The 27,128-nt window shown below is 45.0% G+C and overlaps 1 protein-coding gene and 1 long non-coding RNA gene across 7 annotated transcripts in view; one reads left to right on the top strand and one right to left on the bottom strand.

The window, feature by feature from the left end:
- LOC147106289 (uncharacterized) overlaps window positions 1-27,128 on the top strand; it is a 313,882-nt gene that overhangs the window by 171,323 nt on the left and 115,431 nt on the right. The gene's annotated exons all lie outside the window — the stretch shown is intronic.
- Window positions 1-27,128, bottom strand: part of ptprq (protein tyrosine phosphatase receptor type Q) — a 278,107-nt gene that overhangs the window by 135,628 nt on the left and 115,351 nt on the right. The window contains 10 exon segments of the mRNA XM_086009276.1: window positions 308-490; window positions 4,704-4,985; window positions 8,910-9,017; window positions 15,498-15,677; window positions 15,775-15,936; window positions 16,450-17,020; window positions 20,176-20,348; window positions 23,998-24,144; window positions 26,013-26,043; window positions 26,045-26,142. Coding sequence (XP_085865402.1) covers window positions 308-490; window positions 4,704-4,985; window positions 8,910-9,017; window positions 15,498-15,677; window positions 15,775-15,936; window positions 16,450-17,020; window positions 20,176-20,348; window positions 23,998-24,144; window positions 26,013-26,043; window positions 26,045-26,142 — 1,935 coding nt within the window.

Here is a 27,128-nt window from a genome sequence, read left to right as displayed (position 1 = left end):
TCTGCCTCCTCAAACAATACCGGAAAAAAAGCTCCTGAACATTTTTTCATGAAGGTGATGTCCCTTTAAAAGACCACTTTTCCCTTTTCAATGCAGTTAAGACAGAGCTTCACCCTAATTGGTGCACTATTACATCTGTGCTTATATGATAAAGTACATCGGTATATAATTCTGTAGTCTTAATTCTTTGGCAACAGTGAGGACTTGAGAAATAAACCAAGTACCTTTATTCACGAGATATTTTTAAACATAAAAACCTCTAATAAAAAGCAAAATAACAAATTCCAATGATTTTACTTTAACTTACCGGTTAGAGTGATGGCCAAATTTGTACTGTTTGCAATGAGCTCTTCACTACCATTTTGGGCTGTAAGGTACAGTGTATAAAACTGGATAATTCCATTGGGAGTTGGTGGTGGAAGAAAGGATATTTCAACATCCAAAGGAGAGAGAAGTATATATGTGATATTTTCTGGTGCACTATCAGGAACTGTAAAATAAATGAATAATCAAAACAAAATCAAATTTAAAATATTACTCAGCCATGCAAGGCTAAGATAGAACAGCTTTGCACGATACCTGTTGTATGCTGATCCACAAGTGCAAATAAATGACACAGTAAAGACAGTAGGATCTAGATTTTCTGATACTGTGGGAATTCCACCCGATTGGTAGCGGGGTGGACTTTGCATCTGCCTATCTGTGAGCACTAACCCCAGCTGATATTTCGGTGTCAGGCTCTTTTAATTTTTTTTTCCCCCCACAGGTTAGGGAGGGTAAACTAGTGGTTTTCCTGTTCCTAATGGTTATCCAGGCTCTCCTCTTGGAAATGCATGTGCGTGGAAATCGGCCTAGAAAATCTGCAGGGCCCCAATCCCCTCAATTAGAAAATCCAGTGGCAGCTAATGTTTTCCTCCCCTCCCCCAAAAGTGTAATCTGGGTGTGCCAGGCAGCCCCTTACAAAGGAGACCACTTCAAACCCATTTAAAAATAATTTGCACCTTCATCTTCAGGGGTCTAAGCCCTGATCCTGGGCTGGACCGACAGGTGGGCCCCACTTTCGCCAAGGTTAGGCTGATTGCATTCCAAACCTGACTGAGGAACCCTGGAGTGGGAACTTCCAATTTACGAAGCACTTGCCCCTAGCCCCATTTCCCCTTATGTCAATGGCCTCGTAGGAATGGGAAGATGCTCTGCGCCCACAGGTCCACACAGAAAACTCTGGCTAAGGGCTGGGACCCGGTGTTAATCTGGGTTCTGCCCAATTTCGCATTTTATCAGATCTACAAAAGCTTTGTGAGTTTTCTTAGTCTGTTAAAATCATTATGAATTGAGTTAGAAAATAAATAAAATTAATTTTATTGTGTTCAGTAGTATTCTTATACAATATTGAAAGCTAGATAAATTGTAATTGAAATTCATTTTCACAAGATAAAAGTAAGTATTATGGTTGCTGCCAGTAAATGGAGAGCACGAAGTTCAGAGGAATGGATAAGTGGGGACTGGGTTGTAGCAACTGAAGGTTCTTTACTGCAGTAATTCCATTTAAATGAATGTTATTTGAACGCATGGTAAAAATCCTCCCCCCGCTAATGACAGAAGTCAATTCCATTGGAAAAAGATGACACATTAAAAAATATTTTTCAGTAAGACAACTTATGTAAACTTTGGCCAACAGCTGAAAGAAAAAAACCCCAGAGATGAGTCCATAATTCTATTGAATTAATCCTTCAGTGGGACAACTTATTAATACTGATGTTAATGCCATTGCCAAAATTATTTCACCTTGTAGTTGTGGTTACTATGAACTAGAAATCAATCAAAAATAAAGCAGCACAGTTATGGCCATCAGTGATATCCAGGACCAAGTCTCAAAATGGAAGGCAAAATACAGGGGCGAGAGAACCTTAGTTAAGACTAAACCAACACAGAAATGCGTAGACCAAATGGGTGATGAGTGCAGTTTCAGGAATTGTTTTTTCAGGATGCACGAAACAGAGAATTATACTATTGTGCCTATGCCAGACATTTTTCTTATTTCCAATAAAAACTCTTGCATCCCAACAAAGATTCAGTGAAGGGAATATTTTAAACCCAATAGCACAACATATTTCAGTAAAGTGATGGAAGGTGTCGTCGACAGTGCTATATAAAGGTAAGCATGCAGGTGCAGCAGGCGGTTAAGAAGGCAAATGGTATGTTGGCCTTCGTAGCGAGAGGGTTTGAGTACAGGAACAAGGATGTCTTGCTGCAGTTGTACAGGGCCTTGGTGAGACCACATCTTGAGTATTGTGTGCAGTTTTGGTCGCCTTATCTGAGGAAGGATGTTCTTGCCATGGAAGGAGTTCAGCGAAGATTCACCAGGCTGATACCTGGGATGGCAGGAATGACTTTTCAGGAGAGATTGGATCGATTGGGCTTGTGCTCGCTGGAGTTTAGAAGAATGAGAGGGGATCTCATCGAAACTTATAAAATTCTAACAGGACTAGACAGACTAGATGATGGAAGGATGTTCCCGATGGTCAGGGAGTCCAGAACCAGGGGTCACAGTCTAAGGATAAGGGGTAGGCCATTTAGGACAGAAATGAGGAGGAATTTCTTCACCCAGAGTGGTGAACCTGTGGAATTCTCTACCACAGAAGGCAGTAGAGGCCAATTCATTAAATATATTCAAGAAGGAGTTGGATATATTTCTCAAGGCTAAAGGGATCAAGGGGTACGGGGAGAAAGCAGGGACAGGGTACTGAATTTGGATGATCAGCCATGATCGCATTGAATGGCGGAGCAGGCTCGAGGGGCCGAATGGCCTACTCCTGCTCCTATCTTCTATGTTTCTATGTTTACTCACCAATAACCTGCTCACCGATGCTCAGTTTGGGTTCCGTTAGGACCACTCGGCTCCAGACCTCATTACAGCCTTGGTCCAAACATGGATAAAGGAGCTGAATTCCGGAGGTGAAGCAAGAACCCCAGGACATCACTGCAGGAGTTCCTCAGGGCTGTGTCCTAGGCCTAACCATCTTCAGCTGCTTCATTAATGACCTTCCTTCCATCATAAGGTCAGAAATGGGGATGTTCACTGATGATTGCACAGTGTTCAGTTCCATTTGCAACTCCTCAGATAATGAAGCACTCCGTGCTTGGATGCAGCAAAACTTGGATGACATTCAGGCTTGGGCTGATGTGTGGCACAAATGTTATTTGCCACCTAAGTGCCAGGCAATGACTTTCTCCAACAAGAGAGAGTCTAACCACCTCCCCTTGACATTCAACGGCATTACCATCGTCGAATCCCCCACCATCAACACCCTGGGGGTCTTCGTAGACCAGAAACTTAACTGGACCAACCACATAAATAGTGTGGCTACAAGAGCAGGTCAGAGGCTGGGTATTCTGTGACGAGTGACTCACCTCCTGACTCCCCACAGCATTTCCACCATCTACAAGGCACACGTCAGGAGTGCGATGGAATACTCTGCACTTGCCTGGATGAGTGCAGCTCCAACAACACTCAAGAAGCTCGACACCATCCAGGACAAAACAGCCTGCTTGATTGGCACCCCATCCACCACCTTAAACATTCACACCACCGGCGTACCATGGCTGCAGTGTGTACCATCTACAAGATGCACTGCAGCAACTCGCCAAAGCTTCTTCGACGGTACCTCCCAACCCGCAATAGAAGGACAAGGGAAGCAGGCTCATGGGAACCTCCAAGTTCCCCTCCAAGTCACACACTATCCTGACTTGGAAATATATCGCCGTTTCTTCATTGTCACTGGGTCAAAATCCTAGATCTCCCTCCCGAACAGCACTATGGGAGTGTCTTCACCACACGGACTGCAGCAGTTGAAGAAGGCGGCTCACCACCACTCTCTTAAGGGCAATTACAGATGGGCAATAAATGACGACTTTGCCAGCGATGCCCACATCCCATGAATGATTTAAAAAAATTAGTTCAGTTCATATGTAGCTTTGCTCATTCCTTGTTAATTATACAGAAAGCTATACATTATTTTGTGTCAGAATCTGACCATTGTTTATAGTAACTCACCATCTTCTAAAATCATCATATTCAAAATGACACTTGTTTCATTTCCATTTCAAAATACTGTGTTAGCAGCTACAGTAACCCAGTACAGTACCGGGAAAATTTGCCAAGATTAGACAGACGTATAGATGTCTTATTGCTGATAGTTTGAATGGAGTGGGAGACATTCCAAAAGTTTACAGTGTAGAATAATATAATGCCATTGGCATTCAGTGGTGGGTTCCATGAAACTGCTACTTTAGTGGAACTAATGCACTTATAGGTCACATTAAACGCGGACTCCTAGGAGCTGTAAATAAAGCAAGAAAAGAGTCGGAACACTTTAAACCGGATGGACTTTGGGTAGAATATTTTGCTGGTTTATTGTTAATCCTTTGCCCTCGCTATAAATGAAGAAATGGGTCCCATTAAAGTGAACAGCATTTGGGTGAAAACACTTCTCCTGGTTGAACAAATAGTTAAAGAGATATCAACTTCCACTACAGATGGCTTTTTATTGGATCAGAATTGTAACCCAGCTGCAGAAAACATGTTTGATGTATTGAGTAAGAGCTATAGTTTTCCTAGTAACAGCAGTGTGCTTCCATTTTTTGGCAGAAATCTAAATTCTTAATAACCTGGTGATGTCTTAGTATTACAGAACGGTGCTTACCATCTTGTTCTGTCACCAGAAGCACAGTTGCAGAGGTTTGATTCCCATGACCATACTTGGTATATGCTTTCACAGAGAGGTTATAAGGAGAAAATGTCTTTAAGTTTTCTAGATAAATGTTTGTTTCGGAACTGTTCATTGTAAAGGAATCCGTATAATTGGTATACGTGACTTCATAGTATATAATAATTCCATTAGGCCTCGCTGGAGGTGACCAGCTCAAGTACACAGCTGTTTCAGTTATATTTTTGCTGGTTAAGTTTTCAGGAGGTGTCGCTGGTTCTGTCGGGTACAACAAAGAACATAAATGTGTTTTTTCAATTACTGTTTTGCAAATACTTGTAATACTTAATTGCTGCAGTGAAGGTTTAAATTGAATTGGTGTACTACTAAACCAATGTAAATATGAAAAAAAAATCCAAAGATGCTGCTAGGAATAAGTGTTGAATCCAAGGCTTAAATTTAAAGTAGCTGTACATAAAAATCCCAATTTAGAGCACCACCTTTCAGTTTACGGCTCTCAAATCAACAGTAATGGCACGTGGCAGATGGGGAGGGGAAAAGACTCCAAAGGTAGATTGGCCTAGAAATTCAGTTGCTTGCGCCAGCCGGTAGCGCCTTAGGAGGAGATGTTGGGCGCTAGGCGGCTAGCGGCCGGGCGCAGCGCGATCTGCGCCTCTCCCCAACTTCACTAGAGATTTAGCGTCGGCGCAAAGTCTTTGCGCGCGCTCAGCTGCGCGCGCAGATCCTGACGTCATTTCATCATGCAATGCCCTTTGTGCGCCCCAAACCGGAACTTCAGTGGCGCCGCCCTTCTTTGCGCCTGGCGCCCCCAGCGACTGGTAGAGGGGAACGGTTCCCAGTCGCTGCGGGGTGCGGGGGGCGCTATTTAAAGGGGACTCCTCCTGCATTATAAGTGACAGCCATTTTGTGCCAATCCTTCTGTGTGAGAGACAAAGGCAGAGAGCTTTCTGCTTTGACTCAGCGCTCGCACAGGTACTTCTGGCTTCAGGCCAGAGCTTTGCACTTGGATTTCACTTTCAGTGCCATAGCCTTGAGTCACCACATATACTGTAATGGGGGCTACAATGGGTGGAAACGTTGGCTTTCTGCATTGCATTCAAAGGGATCAGAGACGCCGTGAGAGAGTGCCAGTCATGGCCAGACGGAGAAGGGCCAACAGGTGTCGGCACAGGAGGCCTTACCCACCCAGGGTATACCGCCAGCAGTTCTCATATCTGAACATGTCTGAGGAGCAGTGTGTTCGGAGGCTGCGATTCAGAAGGGAGGTGGTCACTGAGATCTGCCACCTGCTTCGCAGAGATCTGCAGCCACAGCTGAGGAGCAGGACGTCTCTGTCGGTGGCAGTGAAGGTGACGGTGGCTCTCAACTTCTATGCGACCGGCTCCTTCCAATCCGCTACTGGGGACATTGCCAACATCTCCCAGTTCGCGGTACATTGCTGCATCCGACAGGTGAACAATGCCCTTTTCAGAAGGAGACGTCAGTACATCTCCTTCCCCATGACCCTGGACAAGCAGCAAGAGCGTGCAATGGGATTTGGAAGAATAGCGGGCTTCCCCATGGTCCAGGGCATAGAACTGATGAACCAGCATTGGTTGGGCCTTGCTTCAGGGCTGCAGTGCGCAGGGCATGGCAGCCAGACAAGTCCACCCTGCCCCTTTAAGAGCTGACCGGCGCCAGAGTGTCTGCCGTCAATCAGCAACTCGCCGCACCTGCGCTGCGCCCGCCCTCGGGGGTTTCGCCCCGGACCGCCGGCTTAGCGCCTAATGATAGTCGTGCATCGCCTGTTTTAGCGCAGCAGCAACCTCTTGGGGCGATGCGACTGAATATCGGCGAAGGTGGCGCGAACTTGCGCCGGGCGCAAACTTTAGCGGCCGCCCGACTGTAGCGCCCCGAACGTGGCTATACTGAATTTCTAGGCCATTGTGTTCCTTTTCATTTGTTTTTCTTTCTTTTTGGTCACTTTTTTTTAATGTTTATCAAAGTGAAAGATGTAATTGTTAGGAAAATGTTTCCACTTTTGATACCCGGGGAAAATTTTACCCCCCAAAAACGGGTGGGTTTGGGTTGGGTGGGAAGTAAAAATATAAAAAATCTCAAACTCGAATGCAACACGCCTCGAACCCGTCCACTTCTGGTTTTAACGGAGGCGGGACAGGGGAATGGGCGACCAACCCGCTCCCAGGAAGCAGGTCACTCATTTAAATATTTTAATGAGGTTGCATGCCTCAGATTTTTTTCTCTGTTTCAGCTTTAATGCTGGCGAGCCGGATTTCCCAGGCCTCAGGAGACCCGGCAGCTGAAGAGAGGTGAGGACTGCATGGAACAGGTAAATGCTTATCCAGCACAGCTTGTGGGCCAGGAGGAGCAGGATTGCTTCCCCCTGGTCCCCCAAGCAAACCTGTTAACCTCCCCAGCAATTGGATCGCCCCCCGCCCCCGATGATCCGATTTCCTTTCGATGTCCTCTACAGCCCACAATCTCCTCCCGGCAACCCCCCCATGTCCTTCACAGGCCCCTTCCATGATCCTCACCCACCTCCCCCAATCTCTCCAGCCCCCGAACCACCCTCATCAATGGCCCCCCAGAGGAAGTAATGATCAAACTACATCGATGCTGCCCGACCCCCAATCTCTCCCTCCCTCCTCTCCGCTCCCTGGCTGTGGCCTGCTGCCGAAGGCTTAGCCGCCCGACAGCCAGCCAACCTCTCAATCTGGCTGCGGCCAGGAAACGGAGTCCAAAAATGGTAATCAAGTCCTGCTGTTAAATTTGGCAGGACCGGAGGGACCGACCACAAAACAGCCCCCTCCTCCCCCGCCAATACCAGAGCGCCAGCATCAACATCAAGCACTGAGCTCCAGAAGATGTTGAAAGATATCTAGGACTTGACACACAACCTGACCAACCAATGGACAGCAGCAATCAATAAAGCCAATAGAATGCTTAACTACATAGCCAAAATAGTAAAAATATAAGTCAGAGGAAGTAATGATCAAACTAAACAGTGTTCTAGTCAGACCACACCTTGAGTGCTGTGTTCATTTCCAGTCACTGAGAAACAAATGAGAGATTCGTGCTTGAAGGTAGTGCAGAGAGGAACCCCAAGCCTGATCTCTGGGGTGAGAGAACAGTGTTATGAGAACCTTGTTCTTACCAGCCTAGAAAGCAGGCATCTGACAGATGATCTTATAGAGGTATATAAGATAGTTAAGAGAATGGAATGGTAAATCCAGAATACTGTATTACTTAAATTTAAATTTTGAGCGTACGACAAGAGCGCACAGGTTTAAGCTAGAAATAAATTTAAGTCTGATATCAGGATATGCTTCGTCACAAAAATAGTGATTAATACTTGGGAATTGACTCAAGAGAGAGAGAGAGTAGAGCAGGTAAAAATCTGATACATTTAAGAAACAATTAGGTGCTGAAATAGGGTGACTGTCGGGTCTTTTTGGATGGATGAATTAAGATAGGTCACAAGTAAGCCTGGAAATTCCGCAGTGGTTTTTCCGGTCTCCACTGGAAATTCAGTGGGAGACTGGCTGAGCAGCCATAGAAAGAGTAAATGGTTGTTTTCAGCCATTTATGCCATTTCTCCAATGTTTCCACTGGTCTTCCACCAAAGTTATGGTGGGAGATTGGAAGAACCCCAGTGGGAATTCCAGGCATTACATTTTAACCGCTGGAAGGGAAGCTCTGTTTTTATGTAAGCATGCGTGTACAGAGCTTACTCCTGGGCGGAAGGATTGCAGTTGCAGCCACGCATAGTAAACCAGGCACTGCTGACTGATACCAATACTGCTGCTACTGATTGTACACTGGCAGCGGTAGAATAAATGCACTATACATTTATATATTTATCCAGGATTCTTACCAGGGAAAGTAACCCATGGTAAGATAAGTAAATTTAAAAAACTGTTTAGGTGCCTTTGCTGAGTCAGTCAATCACCAACAATAATGTATGATGAATCAAGTTTGACTGTGGGGGTCCATAGCATTAATGGACTCCCATCACTCACTGTCCCAGCTCACAGATCAAGAACAACCAATTGGGCAAGGTAATGGAAAAAGGGAAAAAGAAAGGCTTAGAAAGATTTATGGTAATGAGAGAATAGAGTAAGTAATGTAACAATGGGAATGACTGCAAAGCTAGGATTTGGTTCATTTCAAAACGTTTCTTACCATCTTCGAGAGTTCGCACGAAAATATCATCTTGTTCAGAGACAGAGCTTTCACCTACAGAGGTAGATGCTGTTACTCTCATTTTATAATCTGTGAATTTTTTCAAACCTACAAATGTAAACAGAAAAACCTGATGTTTCTGGATCTGTGTAAAAGCAGTTAAATTAGATGCAGCAATAAAGTGAAATCTGAGGCACATAGGTTGAAACCATTCCCATGTGGTCTTCAAATGTTGTAGTTCTACTACTGGTCTGAGACTGGTAGCTGTATAGTGTGAAGTACAGGAGGTAAGACCAGAGTTATACTGTGACTTGAGCCACACACTCTGCGCATAAGAGCTCTCACACGTGCATCCTTGCACAGAGAACTGCTGAACGAATAACTATTTTTCAATGTTAGGAGACAGCAGGCAGCAGCGCCTCCTTTCTCATAATATTAAAAAGACTATCGGCCCTTATTTTCCATGGCCACATGCCGCCAGCAAGGTCTCGTGTGCTGCCATTGACAATCACAAATCTGACATGGGATATCAAGTTCTGATGAAAGATCATCGACCTGAAACGTTAACTCTGTATCTCTCTCCACAGATGCTGCCTAACCAGCTGAGTATTTCCAGCATTTTCTGTTTTTGTTTCAGATTTCCAGCATCCACAGTATTTTGCGGTTGACTGGGATATCAAGTACGTGATGCTCTCTACGCCCAATTTTCCAACTGACTTTTTGGAAGGCCACACAATCAGCATGGAAGCACCTCCTAATTTTATTTAAATTAAGGCTTAATGAACTTATGCCACACAGTTGTGCTATCTATTGCCCAATAATCTGCATCTGGATCAGGGATGGCCATTCCCTTAGAAATAAAGTCTACCACACCATGAAGCTTCAATGTCAACACATCCTTTCAAGCCATCCCAGGAGACAACCTGCACAGTGCACTCATGTATCAAGGAAATGGCAACTGCTATGTTGGCACCTTCATTAATTTTTTCATGTGTAAAGGAGGCATTAGCTGAACAGGATGCATAGCTTTCAGCAGATGGCAGAACTCACGAGTGTGCAAAGAGTCATAGATAGAACCTGCGAAGGTGTCACGGATTTTCAGATCAACTGCATGGGCTTCATGAAGTGAAAGGGTCAGGTTACTTCCGACCATTAGAAACATCATCATACACATTAGTGACCATTATGTAGGAAGTGGCAAACCTTAGTGTGCCCATTCTATGAAAGAGGAAAATACTAGATGAAAGGCTATTAAGAGAACCAGGCAATCATCTGACTGCTGACCTTAGAGAAACACCCTAATAGCATAGAATTGGATACTTCAGCATCTGTTTCATATTCTTTGGCTCCCACCTCCTCCAGCAAGAAAAATGTGCCACGCACCTTGAGCACAATGAAACATTGTGTGTAAAAGGACAATGGGCATGCACAATGCTTGAAGCAGTACCTCTTGATGCTTGATGCTCCTCCCACGAAATGTGTGCTACAGTAAGGATCACACTCACCTTTGCCTTGCTCCTGAGAGCAGATCACCTCTTCCTCACTTTCATCCAGGTGTGAAGGAGCTCTGGGCACAGACCTCCCTCCATGCAGCTGGCTTTTACTGGAGGGTGACCTATGACGCAAATAAGACCACCTTCCTTTGGTGCAGTCTCCAAATTTGAACTTTCAGAAAATCAGGCCTAGGGTTTCTAAGTACAGTTCCATTAGAGGTGCTTTTCAACTAGGTACAGGAAACTTTCGTTTAAACGGAGGTTAAATATCCGGAATGCTCTATCCACCGGCAAAATTCAGGAGTCGGTTCAGATAACTTTTTTTTACTTTTAGTTGCTTTTTTTCTCCATTTGTGGCTCTGCAAGCATCTAGCTGAAGCTGTTGCTTAGCTACAGAGACGCTTGCAAGCTGCGCTGTTTTGAAGCTGGGTTTGTTGCTTCAGACGGAGCTCTGAGCTCCGTGGCCTAGAAATTCAGTATAGCCACTTTTGGGGCGGTAAAGTCGGGCGGCCACTAAAGTTTGCGCCCGGCGCAAAGTGGAGGCCACTTCGCCGATATTCAGTAGCTTTGGCCAAGGAGTTTGCTCGAGCGCTAAAACTGGCGATGCACGGCTATCTTTAGGCGCTAAGCCAGCGGTGCAGAGTGATACCGCCAAGGCCGGGCGCAGCGTAGGTGCGGTCATTTCTTGATTGACAGCAGACACCCTGGCGCCGGCCAGCTCTTAAAGGGGGAAGGGTCGAGTTCGTCTGCTGCCACGCCCTGGATACTGCAGCCCTCCAGCTAGGCCTAAACACTGCTGCTGGAGAGAAATAGCGCCAGGAAGGATGCAGAGGGCCCGTGAGCGAGTGCAGCGCTTCTCTGCCCATGATTTAAAGGTGCTGGTTAGGGCTTTGGAGAGGAGATGCCATATCTTGTTCCCGGACAGTGGCAAGAAGCCTGCCACCAGGGTGTACAGGAAAGCCTGGAAGGATGTCGCCCAGAGGGTCACAGCCACCTGCGATGTCCCCAGGACTGGTGTCCAATGCCGGAAAAAGTTTAACGACCTCACTCGGATTGTCAGGGTGAGTACCCTTTCCAGTGTCCTCCTCATCCTTGCATGTGCACCTCACATTATGGGCAAAGGGGCCTCAAAGCCCTAATGGCCAGCCCTCATCCAGCAGCTATGGCACTGGCATGAACATCAATTGCACTTTCTGCACTTTACACACTGGCCAAGCTATTCGACCATGGGAGGCAGTGCATACAGCAACAGGGCACACAGCAACAGGGCACCACACTGGCCAAGCTATTCGACCATGGGAGGCAGTACATACAGCAACAGGGCACCACACTGGCCAAGTTATTCGACCATGGGAGGCAGTGCATACAACAACAGGGCACCACACTGGCCAAGCTATTCGACCATGGGAGGCAGTGCACACAACAACAGGGCACCACACTGTACTTAGAGGCCGTCCTTTCTCTTGCAGGCCAAGCTGGCCCAGAATCTGAGGAGCCGGACTGACACCGGGGGAGGCCGTCCCCAGTTCCAGCAGCTCAGTGACCTGGAGGAGCGCGTGGGTCGACTCATGGGTGGCCAGCTGATTGGCCCCGTTGCATGTGGAGATGCCGACCCTGTGCTGGGCCCCAATGGTAAGGACATCACCTTTTGGACCTCTCTCGTTCCCCTTGCGCGTCAGATCTACATCCTTTGCCACTGTCCGACCAATGTGCTGAATGCCACCACTCATGCCTCCCTCGCTGACGCCCTGTCCTCACTCTAAAGCTACTCTTGTGCCTTCCTGCTTTCAGCTGGTGAGGAGGAGGTCCCTGAAGCTGCCAGTGACAGTCCCTCGGAAGAGGAGGACGAGGAGGAGCAACAGGAAGGCGGCCCATCGGGGGAACCCTCATCCGCGCCAGGGGATGGCAATGGAGGGGACACGTCTTCCCTGGAGGAGAGCCAGGGGGAAGTGTCAGAGGGGGGTGTAGCTCCTGTGCCCAGTGGCGTCCAGCAACGCAGGAAGGGTCGGCCAGCTCGGCGGCCTTCTCCCCAGAGGGAGAGTCCGGCCTCCAGTCCGGAGACGGTCCTCGCCCAGGAGGTGCGCCTCCTCGATCAAATGTCCGCGGACTCGGATCGCCGGCACACCGAGTTCATGGGGGTTGTGGCACGGTTGCCTGAGGCCATCGAGTCCCTGGCTCATAGTGTGTCCGATTTCGGGGCCTCACAGGCCAGGGGTTTCGAGCAACTCGGGGCAGCACAGGCCAGGGGTTTCGAGCAATTCGGGGCAGCACAGGACGCGAGTCGGGCCGAATTCAGGGCAGCACAGGACGCGAGTCGGGACGACTTCAGGGCAGCACAGGCAGCGAGTGGCCAGTTGGTCAGTGGTGCCGTGCAGTCACTGGCTGGTCTGATGCGGGCACAGACCAGGGCAGTACGGGCACTCACTGCTGCCACACTCGCTGTGTCAGCCAGGCATCGCCAGGGCACCCGCCGCGCTGCAGCAGCACAGCGGTCTGGCCTTCAGCAGATTGCTGTGCATGCTGCAGTGCCAGCCCGGCCGAGTGCCAGTGTCTCAGGCGAGCAGCGAGCGCCTGGCATCAGCCAGCTTGCCCCCATTGCTGCAGCCGCCACTGCCACTCCCCCAGTGAAGCTGCCACGAGCTGCTGGAGGGACTGATGCTGCCCAGCCACAGCTGCAGCAGTCAGCAGCCGGCCCCTCGAGGGCCAGAGCTCGTCTAGGCCGACCCCCAAGGGCATCTGCTGTCACGCCATGTGCCCCTCAGGAGCCTTCCCCCAGCCTTGCAGCACCCACAGGGCCCAGGTTGAGGCGGAGCAGCAGGTCGGCCAGGGGCCGGAAAAGGCTGGACAAGGACTCGCCCTCTCGGCACACAAAGTAGAGGGTGTTGCCAAATGTTTTTTTATATGGGGGTGGTTGTGTTGTCTATGGGGGTGGTTGTTTTGGTAAGGCCGAGGATGAAGGCCATTTGGATGGAAAAGTTTTGTTATTCCTCCCCAGGTTGTGGGAGTGAGTCATGTGTTTGACTGTTTTTTGGGGGTGTTGTCTGTTTTTGGGTTTCATGTGGGAAGGGCCCTGAGTTTGTTCAATAAAGCTTTTTCTTTATTCAGCTTGTCCATGTTTGATGTTTGAAGTGGTTGTTGCGTTAACCGGCTGAGGGCTTGCGGAGCGGCTGCATTCATGTCCCTTCATTGCCACAAGCCATTCCCTGACAGGGGGCCTAGAAGTGTCGTTCAATAAGCCGCCGACGGACGGCCCTTGGACCTTGTAGCTCCCTCCTGGGCTGGTACTCCTCCTCCTCCTCCTCCTCCTCATGGTCCTCCTGCTCCTCCTCCTGAGGTGGTGGTCCAACGTGAGGTGGCAGTGCCTGAGTCCTGCGAATAGCCAGGTTGTGCAGCATGCAGCAAACGACGACGAACTGGGAGACTCTATCCGGTGAATACTGCAGAGATCCGCCGGAGCGATCCAGGCAGCGGAACCGTTGCTTGAGGACGCCAATCGTTTGCTCTATGATGTTCCTTGTGGCTTGATGGCTTTCGTTGTATGCCTCCTCAGCAGGGGTCCTGGGCGCGCGGAGCGGGGTCATGAGCCATGTACACAAAGGATAGCCTTTGTCCCCGATAAGCCATCCTCTTGGGGGAGGCTGTGCCTGGAACATGTCAGCCACAGTAGTCTGGCGCAGGATAAATGCATCGTGGCTGCTGCCTGGAAAGCGGGCATTGACAGCTAGGATGCGCTGCCTGTTGTCACACACCAGCTGTACATTGAGGGAATGGTAGCCCTTCCGGTTGCGGTAATCCTCTGCATTGTCGATAGGTGCCCGCAAAGCCACATGCGTGCAGTCAATGGCGCCTTGCACCATGGGGAAGTCCGCGATCCTCGCAAATCCGACTGCACGCTGCTCCTGCCTCTCCAGGGTCATGGGGAAGGAGATGAATTGGTGTCTCCTTGTGAAAAGGGCATCGGTGACCTGCCGGATGCAGCGATGCACGGCGAACTGGGATATGTTAGCTATGTCCCCAGCAGCGGCTTGGAAGGAGCCGCTTGCATAAAAGTTCAGAGCCACCGTGACCTTCACTTCCACTGACAGAGACGTCCTGCACATCAGCTGTGGACGCAGATCTCTGTGAAGCAGCTGGCAGATCTCTGCAACCACCTCCCTTCTGAAGCGCAGCCTCTTAACACACTGCGCGGCAGTCATGGTGAGATAGGACACCTGCTGGCGGTATTCCCTGAGTGGGTAAGGCCTACGTTGCCGACGCCTGATGCCCCCTCTGCGTCTAGGCATGGCTGCCCCTCTCACACAGCGTCTGCGAGCCCTTCGCACATAATGCTGGAACTGAGGGTTGGCACCCCATGCAGCCCCCATAATATACTGGCAAACAATGAAATCACAATGAGTCAAATTTCCAAGCTCTGGCCAGAAGCCAAAAATACCTCTCCTATGTTGGGCCAAATCAGTAAGGTCTCTTCCTTGGTCTCTGTCCAGAAATCCGTTGCACAAAATTCATTGCAGCAAAATGGCTGGCCTTTATAGTTCAGTGTAAGTGCCCTTTAATTAGCGCTCCCCGAGGCCCGCAGGGCCTCTGCTGCGTTCCACTTCACAGTTCTTAGCACCGCCACGCCCACATTGGGCGGGCATGACTGAAGTTCCGGTTTGGGGCGCACAAAGCGCGTTGCACGACGAAATGACGTCATAAGCTGCGCGCGCAGCTGAGCGCGCGCAAACACTTTGCGCCGGCGCTAAATGTCTACTGAAGTTGGGCGTAGGCGCAGATCGCACTGCGCCCGGCCGCTAAGTGCCTAGCGCTCGAAGTCTACTCCTCTTAAGGCGCTAACGGCTGGCGCACGCAACTGAATTTCTAGGCCCGTATGTTTTAACATTAGCGCTCGTTTCTCCGGCAGTGTTGATCGACCGGCACCAGCTCGGTCCAGTCAGTGCCGGATACCAGAAAGTTTCCTGTAGTTTGCCTTCAGCACAATTATTTTCGTATTCATCCTTAATCAATAACTTCATGAAAAGATTTAACTAGTTACGAAAAAAATAACGGTGTGCTCATCTTTACATTTAAGTTAAACTTGTTCGCTTATTTAAAATACCTGTTAGAGTAATGTTGTTGCTTGTCACAACTCCTTGAAATGCTTCATTTGTGCCTTCCTCCACAGCATAGATAGTGTAATGAGTTATTATGCCATTAGGGATAGCAGGTGGGTCCCATAATATCAGTATAGATGTAGAAGTGATATTTTTATAGGTTACATTCTGCACTGAACTTGGCACTAAAAACACCAAAGAGAAAGGTTTAGTTAACTTTGAAGAATCTGAGACATCACATTAATTTCTAAAACAAATATAATGGTTTATTTAGTAACGTACCATATTGTTGTGTCTTTAAGGAAATACTGGTTGGTGGTCCTTCTCCAACAATAGTGAATGCTGCCACTCTGATAATGTAATCAGTATAAGGTACAAGTTCCCTTACAACATATGACAGCTGCTCAGATGTAGGGTCAATGACCTGGAGACTGCTTTCACTCTCTGCAGAAGGTAGAAAATGGAAAACTTCCTCTATCTCACAATTCTCACATTTAGTAAAGTTCATAGATGTGTTCATACTTGAAAACAAACCACTAAAAAGAAAATTTGGAAGAAGCAACAAGGAGCCAAGAGACAGAAACACTGTAATAAATATCATTCAAAAGTACAAGCATGGTTTAAAAAGCTTTTTTAAGATTCCCTCACAAATGTTGAACAGAAACCACCGGCTTTAAATAGAAAATAATGAAGTACCAATACGGGATTGCTACAAACAGTAAAAATACTTCAATAAATGTTTTTTTGTATTCTAGAAACCTGGTATAATGTTGATAGGACCTTTATTTATTTAATCTCTCCTTTTTTTAAAAAAAGGAACTTTGCTTATGCTGTCAAAACATTCTTTACAAAAAGTTTTGTGACTCTAAAAAGCAAGTGTATATACTAATTACAGCACCATGTCACTGGGTCATCTCCACCTGTTGTCACTACATGCTGGAGCTGTGACCTATTTACCTTCAGTGATATTTTGAAGGCCATTAGCCAGAAGCCTCCATCGAGGAGGAAATGGTGAAGAACTTGGAGGCAGGGAAATCCCACCTGCCTTGACAACTGCAATAACTGATCTTCTATGCAACACTGATCTCGCCTGGAGAGTCATGCTGATTGTAGGAAGAGATTCAAAGGGCCCCAAGGAGCTGGAGGCTGTCCGTTTAGTAAATGATGCAGTGAAGCCGGTAGCAGCCATTGAGTGTACTGTATTAGTAGATGGGGATGTTTTAGGATAAATTACTGGTGAAGGAAAGACTTGTGCATGTGATGTTAGTTGATCAGGCAGAGATGCAGCCAAGCTTTTTTCAGGAATAGTAGATGTCCCAGACATTTCTGAACTAACAGTGCTTAGCGTTTCAACTGGTGAAAAAGTAGGTGAAGTCACTGCAGGCTCTAAAGATGCGGATTCAGAAAACAGCTCAGCCGAACCTTCATCCAAGTCTGTAAATATTACAGCATCATTCGCTGAAGTCAATGTAATGGAGTCTGTAACCAACATACCAGGATTTATTGGTTCAGTTGAGTTTTTCATTTCCTAGAACAAAAAATAGTCTCATCAATATACTTTACAATTAATTTAGATATTTAAATAGAAACAAGCTAAATACTGTGTTCCATTCCCTGTTCAGTAATCAGAATAATATTAATTCCAATATTTCCATCAGTATTAAGTTTAGCTCCTTCAGCTTCCCCAATTTATTAGATATATATTTATTTTTGATTACCAAATTGTACCTTCAACTGTGATTTGATTTGACTTTTGGGAATTCTATTTTTTAAAAACAGATATGGTAAATGGTCCCCAGTAAGGTGAATGACAGGAGTGGGGTGGATCCAAGGCGATCACTGGGTCGTGAGCACACTGTCTCTATATTAATCCCTCACACTCCTTATTCTTGTCGGGTACAGAGCTGCTAAAATCAGGGTTTTAGTTTCTATTGTCATAGTTTATTCCCCTTCCTTAGTCTCATTATTTTGCATTAATTAACATGAAATGCTATTTGCTATGCCCAAGTTCACCTTCCCACCATCAACAACAACTTTTATTTATATAGCGCCTTTAATGTACAAAATACGTCACAAAATAGTCACCGAGCCAAAGAAAGAGATATTAGGAGGGGTGACGAAAACCTTGGTCAAAGAAGTGCATTTTAAGAAGGGAGGGTCTTAAAGGAGAAGAAGGAGGAGGAGAAGCAGAGAGCTTTAGTGGGGAATTTCAGAGCACGGGGCCTAAGTAGTTGATTGTATGGCTGACAACAGCGGGGCGAAGAGGGGCAGGGGATGCACAGGAGACAAGAGGCCAGAATCAGTGGAGTGGAGAATTTGGTGGGGTGGGAATCACAGAATCACAGAAACCCCACAGTGCAGATAGAGGCCATTTCGGCCCATCGAGCCTGCACCGACACATATCCCACCCGAAGGGGTGGGGGAGTATGTGGTGGGGGGCAGGGTGTTGTAGGGCTGAAGGAAGTTACAGAGTTAGGGAGCAAGGCCATGAAAAGATTTAAACATGAGGCGGTGGGACACCAGGAGCCAATGCAGGTCAGTGAGGACAGGGGTGATGGGTAAGCGGGACTTGGTGAGGAATAAGATACGACAGCAGAGTTTTGGATGAGCTAAAGATTATGAAGGGTGGAGAATAGAAGGCCAGCCAGGATAGCATTGGAATGGACGAGCCTGAAGGTGACAAAGGCATGGATAAGATTGACTTAGGCGAGGAAGGAGGTGGGCGATATTACGGAGATGGAAGTAGACAGTCTTTGCAATAGAGAATATATGGGGTCAGAAGCTCAGCTAGGGGTCAAATAGGACACTGAGGTTGTGAACAGTCTGGTTCAATCTGAGACAATGGATGGGGAGGGGGACAGAATCGGTGGCAAGGATGTAGGGTTTGCGGTGGGGGCCGTAGACAATGGTCTTGCCAATGTTAAACTTGAGTATATTGCAGCTCATGCAAGATTGAATGTCAGACAAGCAGTCTTACAAGACAGAGGCAGTAGGGGGATTGAGAGAGGTGGTGAAGAAGTAAAGCTGGATGCCATCAGCATACATGTGGAAGCTGACCCCGTCTCTATGGATGATGTCATCAAGGGGCAACATGTAGATGAGGAAGAGGAGGGGGCTAAAGATAGATCCCTGGGGGACTCCAGAGGTAATACTTTGTCAAAGACTGCAGAGTGGTTGAGGAGGGATAATGCACCATGGTCAGAGTCACAGAGGATGCCATTTATGATTTTGGTTAGCGCTGTTACAGTGCTCTGGCAGGGGCAGAAACCTGATTGGAGAGATTCCGACAGGGAGTGGGGAAAGATGGACATAGATTTAAGAAGCAACGTTAAAAGACTTTAGAAAGAAAAGTACGATTTGAGATGGGGTGGTACTTTTCAAGGACAGGGAGGGTCAAGGGTAGGCTTTTTAGAAAGTAGGATAATTCTGAAAATATAAGCAAAACAGTCTACCAATGTGGAATTGCCTGGCATGTTCACTACTTTCTTTATGTATGAGAAGCAAAATGAAGCTGAGTGGAATAAATAACTTTTGTTTGGGGAAGAGCATAACTAGAGGCCATCAATATAAGATAGTCACCAAGAAATCCTATAGGGAATTCAGAAGAAACTTCTTTGCCCAGAGAGTGGTGAGAATGTGGAACTCGCTACCACAGGGAGTGGTTGAACCGAAAAGTATAGATGCATTTAAGGGGAGGCTAGACAAGCATATGAGGGAGAAGGGAATAGAGGGTTATGCTGATAGATTTAGATGAGGAAAGACAGGAGGAGGCTCGAGTGGAGCATAAACGCCGGCATGGACTGGTTTGGGCCGAATGGCCTGTTTCTGTGCCATATATCCTATGTAATCCTATATATGTATGTAAAATGGTACTCTATATAAGCACATGCTGTGAAATAAAGCAGCTTAATGTTGGCATCTGCCCTCATTTCACTAAATGTTTGCTCAGTCAGCCTTTAGAGAGGTTGAAGAAGTACACATGCAAAAGACATGAATATCCAATTCAGGTTACAAGAGGATATTATTGTTACACCACACCTTCCCCCGGTCATGCTATCGTATAAGCAGATATAGGGCAGTGTGAGTCAAGTCATATAAAAGTCAGACATTCGGACTGCTTACGGTATCAACATGACCTGATTGAACCTAAGAAGCTATCTACAGAAAACTAAATTTGTAAATCATTCATTGTTCTTTTGCTTGTTATCCTTCTTCCTAGTGGTATCTGTTTTCACTCTGTGTATATTTTCCTTCTAACAGTCCAGTTTCCTTAGTTTGCTGATCATAACCTTCTTTCTAAAGTTGAATATTCCTACTGTAGTCATTTTTTTCCCAACACAAGTCTAACCTTAAATTCCAATTATAGGTCACTGTTTCCGAGGTATTCTCTGACTCTGCTCTACTCTACCATCTTCTGGTTATTATTTGTTATCAGGCCCAATAGCAACCCTGCTTACACAGGCTCTTTGACCAACTGTTCTATGTAACAATTAATCCACATGTAGTTCCCAACATGCGAATGAAGATAACAGGAAACATGACTAAATATCAATCACATTAGGAAACACTTCTACAAGTGTGAAACTTTTACAACCTGTGTTGCAGCAGAAGCTTGGCTAACAAAAAGTGACAATTAACTGGGATGTTATTGAAAGCCAAGTAAAACAAAATGAAACAAAGTACCTGGATGTTTTCTGTCAAGATTATATTTTGTACAGATGTTTGAGACTCCTTTATAAAGACAGTGATTTGATACTGGATAATAATTCCATTTGGTCGACGAGGCTTTCCCCATTCTAATTTTGCAGATTTAGCTTCAACTTCTGTTGCTTTTAAATCAAATACTTCTCCTGGAACTAAAAAGCAAAGTAACAGTTCTAATTTCAATGTGCTTCCATTTTGTAAGTTAACTACTGTAGTAGGATACTGTTGATAAAACACAGATTAAAAATTGAGCTACAATTCCAATTAGAAAGTAATTAAAAAAATCTACACCACATATATTATCATATTTCTGTTCTGTGCTACATCTATTACATTTCAGTTTGAATAATGCAAAGTAAATTTGATTAAACTATGGGACATAATGCTTTAATGGAGTGGAAGGATCTGGGTCCAAAGCCCGAATTCCCAACACAAGTTTTAGATTTTGGTCATACTATCAGGAGATCCAACTAATAAATAGAGGCCGCATTGTGTCCCCATTTGGATGGTGGTAAAGCAAATGTGAGTCATCCCAGGAATCACTTGTGTACTCCCAGCAGATGGATCAAAAGCATCACTGGCAAAGTGGGAACAGGTCACTTGCCACCTTCCAAGGTGCAAAAGATGTGTGCTGCAGAGATTTAAAACTGAGGACAAATATGAAAATAGGATGGTATAGTTCCCCAATGGTACAGTGGATAAAAGCACCATTTTAGCACTAAGCCATATAACCCAAAAAGTTTAAGGTTTATTACCCAGTCTGCAATGAGTCAGCTAATCTCAAGAGTGCTGTAATTGACCCCAGCAGACCTGGGCTAGGGAGAGAAAAAGTCTGCCAAGGTTCCTGATCCCTGCTGGAAAGTGTGTGCATCAATGTGAGAAGTAAACAGAATCTGCTGTGGTGCCTTTGTGGTTGAATATCCTCCTGACAATTACTGTCCCGGGTCAACCTTTGAAAATAGCCACTTAAGTGAAGTAGTGGACGGCTGCCAGTAACCATAGAACTGTGTCCCAGCAACAGTCAGCCCCTTCAGGAGAGCACACGGTGCAGGAGGAAAATGAGAAAGATAGGAAAAGCAAAAAGATCACTATCCTTTGAACCAAAGATTGACCTATCGTAGTTCCAGCTGATTTTGCACGACTTCTGCTGAAATCCCAGCTGACTTGTGCTGAAAGCGTATCGCTGAGCCCATGGAAATTCAAGGCCATCATGTCTCAGTTCCCTGACTTTACAGATGCATGAAAATGATGATTCCCATCAGCAGATCAAACATCTTCAGATAAAACATTGAAACCACATTTCCAGTTAGAAATAATTAGAAAACAGTATTTATTTCTGTTTTGTTAATCAGTACTCAGATATTCTTGTAGCTAGAGTAGTACTTTTATTTTGCAGTTCTTTTCTGTTATCTCTATCAGTTACTGCCATCTAATGGTAGCAGGTTAATAATGTTTATATTTTTACTCTAATATATTGGAAAACTCCTAGAGCAATGTAAAAAGCTTGAACATTACTTTCTATATGATAATGATGCAAATTAAGAGTGAAAGAGAGGGAAAGAAAAATTGTAAAGAAAATAAATTGTAGAGTTGGGTTCACATGGCTTGACTGTCCATTTACATCTTAAACAGGATCCTTTTTTGGTTTCAGGTATGGGTCCATCGGCAGAAGTGGAAGATATTACAGATGAACACCATTTAAAATGGAACAGAACAAGGGAAAGGGGAGGGAAAAAATACACACACAGGAAAATAAATAGAATGGCCTGTAAAGTGGTTATATACCTTAAGCTCAGAGAACAGCAGCTTATTTTTCTGCCAGACACTTTGCAGCCCTTTTGCTTTAATAGTGATTTTAACAACTTCAGACCTTAACTATAGCTCCCATTTTCTCTCTTTTTCTGGGGATGATGCAAGAAGGAAGTTTGTGCTTGGAGTGGGGACCCCCTGTTGGCACACCGTGTTGGCAGGATGGTCTGCACTCTTGATGTCAAACTGCTTTTTTCTTTTACCAGGCTCCTGGGCCACTGGAAACTGCTGCACTTTGTCAATTCTCATGCATCCCTTTCCACCAAGCTATTCCACCACCTCTTCAGCTATTCATACACTCTCTGTGCTTCGTATATGTCTTTTACTTCTTTGATTTCTCTCAGTATGTCTCCTATTGTCTCATGCTTACAGCACCTGCCATTTAACAGTATCCTATTTTCCATACAGGTCATTCTATTTCTTTTCCTGTGCGTAATTGTGTCCACCCCCCCCCCCCCCCCGCAATCACCTTGTTCTGTTTCTTTTTAAATGCTGTTCATCTGTAATATCTTCCCATTCTGACAAAGGGTCCATACCTGAAACATTAACGTAGCTGCTCTCGCCACAGATGCTGCCTGACTTGCTGAGTGTTACCACCATTTTCTGTATTTGTTTCCAATTCCCAGAATCTGCGGTACTTTGCTTTTTTTAATTTTATCGGTACAGACAGTGATTTATGCAATTTACTTCAGCAGCATCAGAGTCACTTTTTAATTCAATATATTTGCAATTCCTCATCTAAACACCTTGGGGAAGGATTTAATATGGCAAAAATCATTAAATAGCATTAGTACATTAATACATCATGCTGCTGGTATCTAACATTTTTAATTTCTTCCCTCGTTATAGTAATGGCATGGGGATATTGTAACATGCTAATATGGAGGAGCAGTCCAACAAAATCACATCATTGAATACAATATATTTTAATAGTCCCTAATATCAGCTCTAAATTTGAAGCAGAGGTTGAAATTTTGCCCCTTATGTAAAAGAATTTATGGAGAACTGTAAAAATTACAAATACAGACTTATTATGATAAAAAAAGATAAATAGTGAGCAAGCCTGAAATAAATATATTAAAATTTAGACCAACATTCACTGATGTCAAGCAATAGCCTAATAGTATTTATGATATGCTGAGATTTAGTTACAATGTATTTCACAAAATTCAGATAACCTTATATTTGACTAACGGCATGCATTTTACATTATAATAGTTATGTGTACTGAGTTGGATCTGAAAAGATCTCGACTCTAATTTTCAATAAAATTATTAGATGATATAGCTCTCCTTCTGTTCTTTCACATTTTTTGGCTTTAGCTATAGTTTAACAACTTGAATGCATTAGTAGAATATTTTAGTATGTACACTATTGTTGAATTTAATAAAATTCAGTAACAGCAAACAGGAAGCTCTCACTAACTGCTGCCTCTCCTTATGTCGCAGCGTATTACAGGAAACTTTGTATTATCCGGAGGTTAACTGTCTGGAATGCTCGAGCCACTGGCAAAAATCAGGAGCCGTTTCGTTAGTTTTTTTTTCTTTTCGTTGCTTTTTTCTCAACAGTCAAGCTCTGCAAGGTCTCGCTGAAGCTGTTGCTAAGCTACAGAGACGCTTGCAAGGTACGGCCGACTGTTTAGAAGCTGTGGTTTGTTGCCAGATATGGAGCTCAAAATCTCCGTATGTTTCAACATTATCGCTGGTTTGTCCGGCAGTTTTGATGGGATGGCAACAGCTCGGTCCCGTCGGTGCCGGATGGCACAAAGTTTCCTGCACATGATCTTTCTGCCTTTATAACTGCTACTGTGGTATTTAGGGAAGCTTATGTTTCACTGGACTCTTCTGAAATGCTAAATTAAAATGAAAAGATAAATGGACTCCAAATTATTTGAACCGCAACACCTGCACCAAAAAAAGGATAAAGTTACAAGATGCATGCTACCATTTCAGTGGTGTGCAGCAATTTTCCACTGCATTCTTTACTGGTTACCTTCTGACGATGTAGTGATTTTAACACTGGTGCTTGGTCCAAGTCCCACCACTGTCTCAGCAATCACAAACACTTCATATTTCGTAAATGGCAGCAGATCAGTAAAAAAGAACGTAATTTCTCTGGTGCTGTTATGTGATATTTGCCCTAAATTTAAAAAAATATATATATTTACACATAGCAAGTAACTGACATAGAAAGTAACCAGTTTCTACCCAGTATGCTTGGCCACTGCAAATGCAGTTCCCTATTTATGTTACATTCAATATATTTAGAGCAGTACAAATATTGTCCCCCACCTTACCTAATCAAATACAATGCAACACATTAAATGTGTTATTTCTGAATAAATATGATCAATGCCTGTAACAATTCTTTCACTTTTACCGTAGCGTATGTAATTGGTAGTGAATCTATGTTTTGCACAGTGCAGATCTTAAATTACAGCAAGGGCCACATTTTCCATCTTATTGAAGGTGTTTTGTAAAACAGTGTTAGTCTTGTTGTGCAAGTAGATATTTAACAAGCCATCAAATGAAACTGATACTTTAACTCTTGCAACAATATTAGTCTTTTAGTTAATCATGTTATGATGTGTTTATTTGATATTCCCAAACCTCACAATTCATGGCCAGGAGGGTGCTAACCTTAGCAAAATAAAAAGCTGAAAATACTAAAAATCGGAAATAAAAGTAGAAACTGTTAGAAACATACAACCCGTCAGTCAGCATTAGTAAAGAGAAAAGACAGGTAAGGATATTGCGGGTGTGTAACTCTTCATCAGAACCAAAGACTTATTAACACGTATCTTAAAAAGGTTGAAAAAAATTGAGAGAGAGACAAAGGGGGAGGGAGAGAATCACAGATACATCAATCATAGAGAGGGATTAGTGAATAAGCTACAGGAAACATAATAAGGATAAAACCGGATAGATCACCCGGCATCGATCTCAGCACTGACTTCAGACACGACAATGGCACACCCAGCTCAGTCGACCCTGCAAAGTCCTCCTCACTAACATCTGGGGACTTTTATCAAAATTGGGAGAGCTGTCACTCAGATGAGTCAAGCAACAGCCTGACATAGTCATACTCACAGAATCATACCTTTCAGCCAATGTCCCAGACTCCTCCATCACCATCCCTGGGTTTGTCGTGTCCCACCGGCAGGACAGACCCACCAGAGGTGGTGGTACGGTGGTATACAGTCGGAAGGGAGTGGCCCTGGGAGTCCTCAACATTGACGCCGGACCCTATGAAGTCTCATGGTTTCAGGTCAAGCATGGGCAAGTAAACCTCCTGCTGATTACCACCTACCACCCTCCCTCAGCTGATGAATTAGAACTCCTCCATGTTGAGCACTATTTGGAAGAAGCACTGAGGGTAGCAAGTTCATTCTTTCTGTGCTGTATAACTCTATGATTCTATGACTCTTCTCAAGGGCAATTAGGGATGAGCAATAAATGCTGGCCTTGCCAGCGACTCCCACATCCCAGGAAGGAACAAATTTTAAAAAAAGCTCCAAACCTAATAGAAAGCTGTTAGATGCTGAAAAATATTTTTAATGAAAGAACAAAAGAATGTGCAAATAGATATGGGAGTGGCCCACGGAAACAAAAATGTGAAAGGGAAAAATGGCATGCTGCAAATGCAGCAGAGTTGAAATTAAACAGAAAATTTAAGCAAAACAGAATAGATCTATCATTCCGGAGAAGAAAAGATGTTTCCACAGGTAACTTAGCTGTGTGTTCCTAACAGTTTCCACAGGTAACTTAGCTGTGTGTTCCTAACAGTTTCCACAGGTAACTTAGCTGTGTGTTCCTAACAGTTCCCACAGGTAACTTAGCTGTGTGTTCCTAACAGTTCCCACAGGTAACTTAGCTGTGTGTTCCTAACAGTTTCCACAGGTAACTTAGCTGAGTGTTTCTAACAGTTTCTACTTTTATTTCGGATTTTCAGTACAAAGTCTATATTAATGGAAATTTAACATTTTCAGTGACATTCACACCACTTACCCAATGGACCATTGAGCGCAACTCTGTAAAAATACTCTTCCTGTTACTGTTGGTGGCGGATCCCAACTAATTACGAATGACTTTGATGTAACCTTTCTCACATTTAGGTTTTGAGGTGGTTCTTCTGGAACTGCAAGTACATGTTTCACAGCTTTATCTCAGCAACCATTGGCTATTCAATGCACACAGGCCAATAGATCATGACTTCTGTTAAGTTTGTCAACTTAATATATAAAATAGCATAACAATTTTATCACTAATGTGTTTGGGGGGGGGGGGGGGAAACAGTATGTTAAATACACAGGTCCTAATATTTTTCCTGTTTTATAAACAGCATTATACACAGAGTCCTCAAAATTCCTAGGTCTGGAGAGGACAGAAATACCAATCCCACCTGGGGGCCAGGAACTGGGAAGGAACCCCATAACACCAGGAATCTTCCCCACTTAGACTGGTCCTTTAAATTCCAATGGGGGGTGGGAGGAGGCTGTGGGTGGATCTTCCACATGCCCACCCACAACTGGAGGAGTTCCCAAAATTCCACCCTGGATGCCCTCTTTAGGCCTCAGCAGAACTCAAGCCAGTTGAGAATCTGCCCTGACCAATGTGCCCACATCAGCCATGCAAATGACTTCTTTCCTGAGATTTGAAACTAGGCCTCCGGCACTGTCAGGGTGACATTGTGTTACCTATTAACTAGTGGCAGCCCACCTATCATTTTGTGATAGTCAATCAACACATCTTAAATGCATCTAAAGTCTGTAAAATCTCAGTGCAGTTCCTAACTTGGCAGTGCAGCAATCTGAGCTTGGAGAATGGTGGACACAAAAAAAGACTAGGTACTACACTGTATGGGCTGAAAAGAAGATGGTTCCCCCACCAACACTACATTTGTAGTAATGGAGAACGGAACAGCAGTACTGAACCATTGCTTCTATTCAGCCACCCATGACCATAATTTTTGAAATAAGACCTCCTCCAAAGCCCTCCCCAAAGAGCAGACATTCTGAAATAGTTCCACAAACTCATATTAAATCTTAACTGAGTAGAAATTCCAGAAAACCCACTTCACCCAATCACTGAATTTCATCCCGCCCAAGCAGAAATAACGTGAAC

Source organism: Somniosus microcephalus, chromosome 16, assembly GCF_052327205.1.
Source record: "Somniosus microcephalus isolate GS21.2 chromosome 16, FLI_Smic_1.0, whole genome shotgun sequence".
NCBI classification, from domain to species: domain Eukaryota; kingdom Metazoa; phylum Chordata; class Chondrichthyes; order Squaliformes; family Somniosidae; genus Somniosus; species Somniosus microcephalus.
This window is presented reverse-complemented; position numbering and strand designations above follow the sequence as displayed.